The 12530-nt window shown below is 37.9% G+C and overlaps 1 protein-coding gene across 3 annotated transcripts in view; it reads left to right on the forward strand.

Annotated features, from left to right (window-relative positions):
- Window positions 1–12530, forward strand: part of GABRA4 (gamma-aminobutyric acid type A receptor subunit alpha4) — a 256407-nt gene that overhangs the window by 14470 nt on the left and 229407 nt on the right. For all 3 annotated transcript variants that reach the window (XM_060012610.1, XM_060012608.1, XM_060012607.1), the window contains exons 3-7: window positions 843–910; window positions 1876–2096; window positions 2267–2349; window positions 5003–5146; window positions 6809–6961. In XM_060012610.1, the coding sequence (XP_059868593.1) occupies window positions 843–910; window positions 1876–2096; window positions 2267–2349; window positions 5003–5146; window positions 6809–6961 (669 nt within the window). The remainder of the gene's footprint in view (window positions 1–842; window positions 911–1875; window positions 2097–2266; window positions 2350–5002; window positions 5147–6808; window positions 6962–12530) is intronic.

The following is a 12530-nucleotide window of genomic DNA, read 5'->3' on the forward strand; positions in this document are numbered from 1 at the left end:
TCAGCCCATTGTCATGATGCTCCCACGTTTCCCTTCTGCCAGACACACCCATATACTTGTTCCTGAACCAGTTTTATTTAGACGTAGGAAAGAATCTCAGTAGTGGCCATTATTGGAAGAAAAGAGAAACTAATACCTGTTAAGTACTTTCATGAGAGAGTAACTGTGTTCAGGGTCTCATAGGAGCAGTTTCATTTGATCTCCGTCAACAGTCTTGCCTGATAGTTATGGTTGCTGCTGTTGAGGAGTTAAGTATCTTGCCCCAAATCACACAACAAGTAGGTGGTAGAGCATAAATAGGTCTAACTTTTAGGAGAGCTTGACTTTGGTCCTAATTACCAGTGGATGGTTTACCTATCAAAGGTGACATGACTCATTTTTGTGTTTAAGTTTTTACCAATATCCTTAACTTGCCAAAGATGCATTCCTTACAGCCATTATGGTTTTTCTCCTCCTCAATCTTGTGGTTAAGTTCCCTCTTTTTAACAGCTCACTTCTTTACTAAAGGCCAATCAGATGATGGACTAAAAAAAAATCACAAAGGCTAAAAGCTTTTGTTCCCTGCACTGCCTGTTGTAGCAGTGCCCAGGGGTGATGTATCTTGAAGAAATAAGGTTCCTGGTAAGTAATTGGGGTTTCTTTTTGACCGTAAGTAAACATTGCTTTCTGGTTTTGTTGTTCTTTTGTCTTCATTTTTTGTAGAGCTGCATTGTCTCATTGAAAATTTAAGATGCTCATGAAAACATGATATATAACCTGTCTTTACTTTTTAATTATCAAACCCACCTTGCCTATAAGATTGGTAATTATTTTTTCACACTTATTTACTTCATACTTACTAGGTCCTGTTACAGAAGTGAAAACTGACATATATGTCACTAGCTTTGGACCTGTTTCTGATGTTGAAATGGTAGGTATTTGGGAAATTAAATGTACTTTTTGAGGTTTGAAAAAAACATGCAGAAAAGAGGGCAATTAGCATTTATTTTGTAATCGATCACACAGAGCTAGAAAGTCAAAGAACAGCCTAAAAAGTTTACAAAAGTAAGACGTGGAACTTGCATTTCAGCTCTAACATTTGAGTATTTTTTGGTTTGGAATCACTCTCAACACAGAAAAGAACGTTCTATTACTAGTCCTCATAGTACAACATGTATGTAATATTTTTTTCCCTTAGAAAATTATTGAAGAGGAGAAAATTAGAGAGTGTAATTAGTTTTGGTATGAAACTATATTGTAATCCTAACTGCATTTAGAATTCCTTGTTGGCCCAATTGCTCACTACCCCTCCCCCCCACTTCCATCTCTCAGGCATAAAGAGCTTAGACTATCAAGCACTGGTCAAGATAAATTTGTCCATTCAGCTCTGTTCTCTAATATTAAAGATTTTCAGTTTCCAGGTCGAAGAAACTACTTTACTTTTCTCCTTGACTCTAGGCAAATGTTAATAAATTCTGTGGTCATAAAATTTCTCTTACATATTTTACTTTGCCTTAAAGAGGTCCCTACAATTTTATGATGAATTATGCAGTGATATTTGTTACACATTAATTTTGCCACTTGATTTAAAACAAAGTACAACCGTAATTACCTGGTGCTGGTGGTTTTATTAAATTATAGTAATTATTCTTGAATGATTAATATGTATGATTATCTAACAAATGTAGAAGATTAAGGTATAAAGATGGACATAACATGCTTTAATTGCTGACACTCTGTTTTGCTCCACTGATTTTTAAAAAAAATGTTGCTCCTATTTGTTTTTATTTGGGGTAGTCTTTTTGGAGTGGGAAAGAGGCTAGAGTTTAATACATTTTTCTGCATATTTATGTGTAGTCATCTGTGATTGAATATGTCACAAACTAATTTCCCTAGGAATACACAATGGATGTGTTCTTCAGACAGACATGGATTGACAAAAGACTAAAATATGATGGCCCCATTGAAATTCTGAGATTGAACAATATGATGGTAACAAAAGTATGGACTCCTGATACTTTCTTCAGGAATGGAAAGAAATCTGTCTCACATAATATGACAGCTCCAAATAAGCTTTTTAGAATTATGAGAAATGGCACTATTTTATACACAATGAGGTAGTCATTTTTCTTTTTTGCTTTTTATCGTTTTAACTCTCTTTTTTCCTTTCTTCCCTTCCTTCCTTCCTGTCTTTCTTTTTCCTTCCTTCCTGCTTCCTCATTGAGGGATCTTTAAATTACTTTTAAAGAAAGTGTTGATTTTGTTTAATTGCCTTTTTCCATCATAGACTCACCATAAGTGCAGAGTGTCCCATGAGATTGGTGGATTTCCCCATGGATGGTCATGCATGCCCTTTGAAATTTGGGAGTTGTAAGTTACAATAAAAATGTTGTTAGAATTTATGATTATCTCACGCAAGCTGATATTTTTATATGTGCATGATTTTCCATAGTCCAACATTTAAATCACTGTCCCTGACAACAACTGTCCAAGGTTTGACTTACAGGAGACTGCTTATTATCTAATATATTTAAATAAAGAAGTAAAAACAACCCCTTTTCCCCCAAAAAGCAAAAACATATTTCTACTTACCTAGCCTACCTAGATAGCCTAGGTAGATTGACTCATAATTAATAGGTTGGTGATCCGTGGTGAAATTTAGGGGCCTCTGAACTCCATGTGATGGTGGTGTAACATAGAAAGTATAAATGATCTTTTTGTTTTTGTAATTTAATAGTTTCTGTTACAAGCAGAATCCTTTATGGCAGACTTGAAAAAAGCAGAAGAAGGTTCGGGGCTTCCTGACATGACATAGGTTAGAATAGCATAAGCAGCACTGTTAGTATAAAAGCGGCCGAAGCATGACCAAAACAGAGTAGGAGGTGTGGTCTGATATGTAGACAGAGCAAGACAGTATAGTGACTTACAGACCACATTAAGGAGTGTGGATATTATTCTAAGTGCTTTAGAACACCTTTGGAAGAATTTACTAAGGGGTGTGGTACTCTTTGATTGACATTTCACAATTTCATTTCAGCTTTTCTACCTAGAAAGGATTGTAGAGTTGCTAGAGAGAAGCAGAGAAGAGTTGGAGGCTGTATGTGTTAATATTGATACAAAGATGGTGGTGGCTTAGACTAGGATGGTACCAGAGGAGATGTGAGACAGATGGATTTGGGATATTTTGTGGACATGAAGGCAAGAGGATAAAATGAATGGGTAGGACAGAATATGGAATTCCTTTCCCCCAAGCTGCCTTCTCAGAGATGGCAGCAAAATGTGATCGTCTCTCCTAACGTCTGCCTCAAATATTTGACTCAATCAGAATCTACCAAAAATAGATGCTGACTTTTACTATTGCTTCACATTCTTAGTCTCACTGATTGTGAAACTGTTGCCTGCTGTTATCATTGCTCATTGCTTAACTTAATGAGACTCGGCAGTCACCATTCTTTTTATACCCCCAGTAATCACAATATTCCGTTGGCCTAACTTGAATCTAGAGAGGGTCCTTTGCTCCCTGACCAGTGATTTAATGAGAGAAGATAAAAACAGAAAAAAATACGTGGACAGAAAGGTCGATCTTACTGGGGCCAGAATTTAAAACTATTTGTGCTATAATTTAAATTTCACCCAAGATAGCTCTAATCTAGGGAAAGTCCTTTCCCTCCCACCCACCCCCCCGCCCCCAGATCTCATGGAACACTCTTCAGAGTGACTTAAACATAGTTGGTCCTCCATCAGGGTTTGTATAAAATAAAGAAATTATTCCTTGGAAGCTGATGATTTGGGGTTGAGAACTGAAAAGAGAGGCCCATCATACTTATCAAATAAAGATACTTAATTACTTTGGAAGGAGAAAAATAACATTTAACTATGTTTACAATTCATAGGCATGAGAAAAAACAGGGGGAAAAATGGTTATAAGATAGCCAAGAGTAGGATACCTGATTTAAAATATCATGCAGGATCATAGCATTCTGGGACTTTAACTGTGTGATTAGGCATAAATATACTTCAGAAGATAAACCTTGACACACAGTTGTGTAGTGCTAAATGACAACACAAGCCTTATAGTTTGTTTAGCAAAGTCGCTTATAAAGATAGTCTCCCTAGGTATCAATTCCTTTTGTAGAATTAAACACTTTCACTGAGGACCTACTGTGCTCTAGGCCTTTTAGGAAGGTTTGCAGAGGGTAGCATACAATTCATCTTTGTTCTTCTGAACTCATTTGTGTGTGAGCCAAGCTATCTGTTCTGGGTAGACTGGTAAGCAAGCAGCTGGTCTCCATTTGTACTGAACACCAAATAATAGAAAATGGGCTTGAATTGCCGCTGGGAGGGATTTGTTGAAGATAGAAGGGAAAATGTTCTGATTGTGAGAGTTTAAAGGTAGTGCAACTGGTTGTGTAAGTACATTCCCTGGAGAGCTTTATAAACAGCATAGCCAGTTGTTACCACAGAGTGGTTCCCAAAAAGCATGGGTATTGCCCAGAGGCAGAGTCTGGAATAGGTGACCCCTGGAGAGCTCTCCCAACAGTAGGATTTGCTCTTTTTGTTTTTGTTGTTGTATTATTATACGCAGCATCTGGTACATTTCTAATTGACAGAGCTGCATTAGGATGGAAGAAGTCGATATTGGTCAAATACTGGCAGTGAGTTAGAAAGGGAGCAGCAGTTGGACAGTACTTTTGGGGGGTTTATTATTTCTGCTTTTCAACTGTTTATCCTATTAGTATGGAAACATACCAAGTGCACTGATGCATACATAGCATTTTAGTTGCCTTAGTTGTAGTCTCCCCTCCAAACCTTTGGCATAAAAATAAGAAATATGCCCAGTTGCAAGGCTGTTTATTTAATCTCTACAGTCTTCTCAATCTTAAACGTGTTTGAATAAATCATAATGATTCTTTTTTTCATTTATTACATCTTTCCTGAACATGTGTAATATTCTTAATCGTTGACCATCAATGCTGATGGAAAAGGAGCTCTGAATCTAACCACATTCTGTGCTCTCATCCAGATGCCTATCCGAAGAGTGAGATGATTTATACGTGGACAAAAGGTCCTGAGAAATCAGTAGAAGTTCCAAAGGAATCTTCCAGCTTAGTTCAGTATGACTTGATTGGGCAAACTGTATCAAGTGAAACTATCAAATCCATCACGGGTGAGATATTTAACAATTTGAGTCAATATGCTACCTAGCATTGGCAATGGAGTTTTGTCCTAGCTTCTTCATTGAAATATCTCGTGTTTTCAGGGGACAACTAAAAGTTTCCAGAAATAGAGTTGATGCATAAATCACAGTTCAGACTTTATTTGTATTTAAATCTTGTTTTAGTTTAAAATAAATTCTGAGTTGGTGACATGTGAGAAGTGAGCTGGTTTTCTTATTCAGAAACAAAAGCCAATAATCAAATATATCAAAACTGTTTTCAACAGAATTCTGAGGCGGAAATCTGACCATTGATTTTTTTTTTTTTTTTTTTTTTTGCGGTACGCGGGCCTCTCACTGTTGTGGCCTCTCCCATTGCGGAGCACAGGCTCCGGACGCGCAGGCTCGGCGGCCATGGCTCACGGGCCTAGCCGCTCCGCGGCATGTGGGATCTTCCCAGACCGGGGCACGAACCCGCGTCCCCCGCATCGGCAGGCGGACTCTCAACCACTGCGCCACCAGGGAAGCCCTGACCATTGATTTTTGAGCACTGGATTTCCCTGTTTTTGGTGATTTCCCCAAATCTTTTTTTAAAAAATCTCGCCCAATTTTTGTGGTGCTATGCTACCCTCTTTTCAAAAGTAAAAGCAAAATATAAAGCTTAATTATAAAATATATTAAGGGTGTATATTAAAGCTGTCACATGAGTAGATGGATGATTATTATTGATGATTCTTGGTCTGTACTTGCTTTGGGGATGTGAATGGTAAGAAACATAGGATTTAGTTTTTGTCATATTCAATGGGGAAAAGCTAATTATTGCTTGTTCTAAAACTATTCCTTACATACACATATCACCAGGAAAAACTATTTTTTTTAAGACATTTCTTTTCCAGCCTGTAAGTGAGATGAAAAATACATTTTGGGAGGATTTGAGGCTTCTGAATCTTGGGCTTCACAGTCTGAGAATAAAGCTACTGCTTCCTAAGTAACTTTCTCAATACGTTACTTTCAGATGTAACATTAAAAATATTATCAAGAGCTACCAGAAATCTTATGGTATATTTACTTATTAGCTTTTTTAGGTTTTTGTCTAAATGCCAATAAAACATGCCTGAACTCAGGGATGTTACGTATGGCTGTATGTTACATGTGTTTCTTTGTATTTTTCTTCACATATGCCACATTTAGAAATAAAGCCCTTTCCTAAAACTAAGACAGTAAGGTAACCTTTCCCTAAGCATATATGTATATATAATGTATGCCTTTGTATTCCAATTCTTTCTAAAATTAAGCTTTATATTTTCATGTGTATTTCATTTTTTTCTAGTGATTTTCCATAAAGGTTAGGTCTAAATTCTGCTCTAGAAAATGCTGAAAATGAAGGCTAATCGCTTTAAAATAGAAAGCACTGCAAGAATTTTTATAAAGTTATAGCCCAACTTATTAAATTGCTTAATTACTACATGCAACAGAAATATTTTTCTGTGTAATGACGTGCAGTATCATTCCCGCCCTAGTTGGGAGCTACATATTTCTCAGTGCTTGTGTTGTTACACAATCCGATACTTTCTTTGCCTAGAATACTGTTTGTTAGTCTGAAATATGATTATAAAGCCATTGAATAATTGCCCGCAGAGCCTATAACGTATTTTCCTTATGTTTCATTCGCAGGTGAATATATCGTTATGACGGTTTACTTTCACCTCAGACGGAAGATGGGTTATTTTATGATTCAGACGTACATTCCATGTATTATGACAGTAATTCTTTCTCAAGTTTCATTCTGGATAAATAAGGAATCAGTTCCAGCTAGGACTGTATTCGGTAATTATAATCATTTCTTGGGTATTTTTGTCCACCTTACATTTTGATCATGGGAATAACCTTTAGATATCATCTCTAACAAAATATTAAACAGTAATATATCTGGCTGTGCTAAGTAAAGAATCACATAAGGTTTCTATTTTTTTTTTTTTTTTTTGCGGTACTTGGGCCTCTCACTGCTGTGGCCTCTCCTGCTGCGGAGCACAGGCTCCAGACATGCAGGCTCCAGACACTCAGGCTCAGCGGCCATGGCTCACGGGCCCAGCCGCTCCACGGCATGTGGGATCCTCCCGGAACGGGGCATGAACCCTTGTCCCCTGCATCGGCAGGCGGACTCCCAACCACTGCGCCACCAGGGAAGCCCCTAAGGTTTCATTTTTAGCAGCCAATACAAAGTAATAAAGCTTGAGAGGATATGGGCAGTCCATCCCTTCCTTTGGGGCTCCACCAGATTTCCTTTATTGAGAACTGGCAGGTGAAGACCAAGTGTGAATCTGAATATAATTTCACTTTGGGTGATGTTCTTGGGTTCCTAGCTTAATGCTGTGTAATTGAATTAAAAACCATATCTATGTGTTGAAATGAAATGCATTGGGAGCTTAAAATAAAACAAAAGTCATGGATGAATGAATATGAAAACCTTAGAATAATTTGCCTTTTAATGAAGAGGAACAGAAGGCAAATGGTTTAAATGCATGGAATTGGAAGTATTATATGCTTAGTTTATTAGCTTATTGTTATATTCTACCTGCATCTTTTTTTTCAGAATACTACACATTTTATTCTCTTTGTTTTTACAGTGGCTTCCTATATATCATATTCTTTTTTTTTTTTTTTTTGCGGTACGCGGGCCTCTCACGGTCGTGGCCTCTCCCGTTGCGGAGCACAGGCTCTGGACGCACAGGCTCAGCGGCCATGGCTCACGGGCCCTGCCGCTCCGCGGCATGTGGGATCTTCCCAGACCGGGGCACGAACCCGTGTCCCCTGCATCAGCAGGCGGACTCTCAACCACTGCGCCACCAGGGAAGCCCATATTCTTAACCATATGAGGTCCAGAACACCTGAGTTTTCAATTTTTGTAGCTGAAAATAAGCCTTTTGCATATCAGGCTTGCTTTTAAATATTAAAATTAGTTATAATGATATTTATTTAATTTAACGTATCTCTCTATTCTTTTTCTATTGATTGTGAGTGGCAAAAGCATTCAGTTATGGGATGAAAATGATCAGAATTGCTCTGGAATGGAGGTATAATCCTCACAAGAGATGCCAATTTCCCTTTGCTTTTTCTACTTGGTAGAAAGCCAAATAGAAGCCATGGTATAATATCCCTCATCACACAATAGCTGAAGGGATGCTGGTGAGAAGGAACTGGAGAGAATGGGAACTTCTCATCCCTCCCCTGATCCATTTAGAGAACTTCTGATATAAGGGCATCTTAGTGTTCTCAGTGGACCTGAATGTGGGGTGTTTGCCATGGACACCCTCCCCCACCCCTTTAGGTTCACTCAAGAAGGTTTTGGAATCCTACCAGGGATACTCTTAGAGGAGGGTCAGTGCTGAGGGTAGGGTGTGACCTCACGAAGGCAGTGAACAGGTGTTATGGCACTACCTACTTCGTAGAGTTGCGAGGGTTCATTGCAAGTGTTGAGTAAATTTTAGCTATTAAAAATAGGTGTGAAAATGAAAGAGAAAAAAACACATCTAAGCTTTGGACTCCAATAGGTCAGGTTTTAAAACCCACATCTGCCACTTATTTTCTCCATCCATAAAACTGTGATAACACATGTCTCCTTCACAGACTAGTAAAGATTTAGAATTATGTGCAGTACTCATTACAGGGTATGTGGAGCACTTAGCACATATTAGTTACTCTTTACCATATGCTCTATTGCGTAGGGGAGATTTATTTTGTTATGACCTGGTTTCCTTGATTATTAACTGTTTTTAAAAGAAAATATGCATTATTATGTAATGCCAGACACTCTGCTAAATTCTTTTTTTTTAAATGAAATACAGTTTATTTGCAATGTTAGTTTCAGGTGTACAGCAAAGTGACTCAGTCATATATATATATATATATATATATATATACACACACACACACACATATATGTATATTCTTTTTCATATTCTTTTCCCTCCGAGGTTATTACAAAATATTGAGTATTGTTCCCTGTGCTATAAGTAGGACCTTGTTGTTTATTTTATATATAGTAGCGTGTATATATTAATCCCAAACTCCTAATTTATTCCTGCCCCCACTTTCCTCTTTGGTAACCATAAGTTTCTTTTCTATATCTGTGAATCTGTTTCTGTTTTGTAAGTAAGTTCATTTGTGTCATTGCTTACATTCCACATGTAACTGATATCCAATGATATTTTTCTTTCTCTGTCTGGCTTACTTCACTTAGTATGATAATCTCTAGGTCCATCCTTGTTGCCGACAAGGGATTAATCTGCTAAATGCTTGATGTCCATTCTCTCATTGAATGCAGTGAGAGAGTGATTAACCTTGGGTCTACACATCATGTCCAGAGGCAGCCTGACTGGGCAGGAGGTATCTGCTGAGGCTGAGAACCAGATCAAAGTCCCTTAACTTTTCCTCGTACAAAAAATATTAATATTTCAGGAACTGTCATCATTGAAAATAAAAATAAAATTACTTTTACACATATACCATCTTTTTTCTATGTTCCTAAATAATTTCTAGAACAGATAATATTGACCCATTAATGATGCCTTTGATTAAGAGGTAGTCATGTCAAAAGTGCAGACTCTGGAGCGAGACAAAAGTTGTAACCCCAAAGTCTACCACTTATTAGCTGTGAACCTTCAGTGAGTTATTTCTGCCTGTTTCCTCCTGTGTTACAACAGGATACATTGTTGCTACTACATAGGGTTGCTAGGAGGATTCAATTAATTAATTTGTTTTTGGTTTTTTGTTTATTTTGGGATTTTTGCTTTTTTTAAAATTTTTATTTATTTTTGGCTGTGTTGGGTCTTTGTTGCTGCGCACGGGCTTTCTCTAGTTGTGGTGAGCTGGGGCTACTCTTCGTTGTGGTGCTCACGCTTCTCAATGTGTTGGCTTCTCTTGTTGTGGAGCACGAGCTCTAGGCGCCCGGGCTTCAGTAGTTGCGGTGCATGGGCTCAGTAGTTGTGGCGTGTGGGCTCTAATGCATGCGGACTTCAGTAGCTGTGGCTCGCAGGCTCTAGAGCACAGGCTCAGTAGTTGTGGCACACGGGCTTAGTTGCTCCGTGGCATGTGGGATCTTCCCGGACCAGGGATTGAATCCGTGTCCCCTGCATTGGCAGGCGGATTCTTAACCACTGTGCCACCAGGGAAGCCCTCAATGAGTAAATTTGGATAAAGCCCTTGGAACAATGCCTACCACACAGTAAATACTATTTTTAGTGTCATTGATTACTATGACAGCTCACGCTGCCATCTCCCTCATTTGAGAATCACTACTTGATACTATAATGTGAATGTTCTCAATATTTTCTAGTTATTGTGATTGGTTGATAAGCTTTGAATGCTCTCTTGGTTCATTGTAAACTCATAGCCATGGTTTTGTCCCATTTGTCCGCAAATAATAGAAATTTCCAGTGGTATGGGGAGAGAGAGCATTGATTATATATTATATTGCCCACCCAACATTTCCTATCCAGATGAGATACTGTAAGGAAATTAAGTAGCATGTGGTAAGGATACCGATAACACTAATAATAATGATGATAAGATTTGCCATGTACTGATAGGGGTCATCTTATTTAATCTTCACGATAACTCAGCAAGGTAGGCATTATTAATTTCATATGGCTAAGGATATAGACTCGAAGAGATTAAGAAACTTGTATAAAGTCATATGTTTAAGCAATAGACCCAAGACAATTTCTGCCTAACTTTGAGAACTCTCCCATTTCTACTCTGCCTTTCTTTCTTTACAGGGGGTCTGGGGACATGGGGGCTTGTGGAGAATTCCAGAGCAGCTGAGTGAAATTGTATGGCTGTGTGCTGAGGATACTTTGTGGGTAGCTTTTTCCATTGGTTTCTTTCTGATTGTGCTCATGTACCAAGATACTGGTTTTGATTGACCAGGGAAATTATGCCCAAAAATTAAGTCTTCTAAGACCTAAGATGTGTCCGAATGGTAATTATTAAATTGTTTATTGATGCTTTTGATGGTATTTTTTAAGGAAGTTAAGTTTTAAGTATTTGCGGGCACGTAAGCACTCTTTCATTTGAGATTCAGGTAAAAAAATTAATTCTGGTCTAGTATTTATCTTTCCAAATTCTCATTTTCCTCTTCACTCAAGGAGAGAATTTTCTGGATCAGGGGTGTCTTTCAAGATCATGCAAAAACAAAACCAAAAAAAAATCAGTGTAAATATGAGAAGTAGAGTGTGCCGAATTCTCTGGCAAGGGCTTCTCTCTCTAAACTTGTGTGCCTCTAAGTTTTCTAATTATTCCAGTATAGTAAAGCATGAAATCTGAGTAAATGCCAGCTGGCATATGTACATCATTACTAGTTCATTTTCTAGGAGTGGCTAGCCAAAAATTCACTCTTGTGTACAGTCTTAGCCTACTCGTACATGTCCTCTTCCAGCTTCTGGGCCAACCAATATGGTGCATGTTCAGCACTCTAAAAACAGGAACTGGCGTCAATACTTGAACGTGTCAAAAAAATTCCATGGTTATTAAGGTGCTTTCACGGTAGATGTGGTAACGGATGTACTATCTTCCTCGATGCAGAGGAAGCATGGCTTCTTATCTGAAAAGTTGGCATCTGTTTGCTATTGTGTTGGTGTTTATTTAACCAAATGTTCCACCTAAAAACAGGTGTAATAAGCCCATTCCTGTTGTGCTAGTGCTTTCTTAAATTTGAACTCCAGGCAGAGAAACTTTTTAATGTCTAAAGGGATGGCAACTTCAAACACTCAGCCAATTGTTTATGCCAGTTACTTTCTTAATTTTGCCAACAGTCATAGAATAGGAGCCATAATATCTGAAGGGTCTTTCTACAAACTTTAGAATCAAGTTTACCCTAGACAATGAAAGAGAGATGGAAAGCGGCCACATAGCCAATGTTTTTGCGTAGATGTCCATACGTTATTTAACATATTCATAAACCTGGTGATCCACCCTCCTTAACATTCAGAAAGTAATTTTTGGATTCATGGCTCAATAATTGAACTAATACTCTGCTTACCTGGCATTAATAATGGAATTTCTTCTCATACTGCAGGAGAAGACGAAGACCACTACTTCTGGTCCTCAGGAGAAATCGTTCTATTACCAAAAAATGTTCACAGCAACATGGAGAATCTTAAGTTGCTTATATTTGAGTTTCAGTTTCCTTTTGGATTATCACAGTATGGTCACTGTGAAATTTTCTGATTTCTGAGCAGTATTCTTATTTACACTGCACTGTTCATTTTTTATTTTCAAGTGCTCTCAGCACAATTTCTATGCTGTTAGAGGAAACATGCTTATTAATAAAGTTGTAGAACATTTTTGAATTCTTAATAGGCCATTAAACTTAAGTTGTTATGAATAAGAAGAAAAA

This window comes from Delphinus delphis, chromosome 5, assembly GCF_949987515.2.
Source record: "Delphinus delphis chromosome 5, mDelDel1.2, whole genome shotgun sequence".
In the NCBI taxonomy this organism is placed as follows: domain Eukaryota; kingdom Metazoa; phylum Chordata; class Mammalia; order Artiodactyla; family Delphinidae; genus Delphinus; species Delphinus delphis.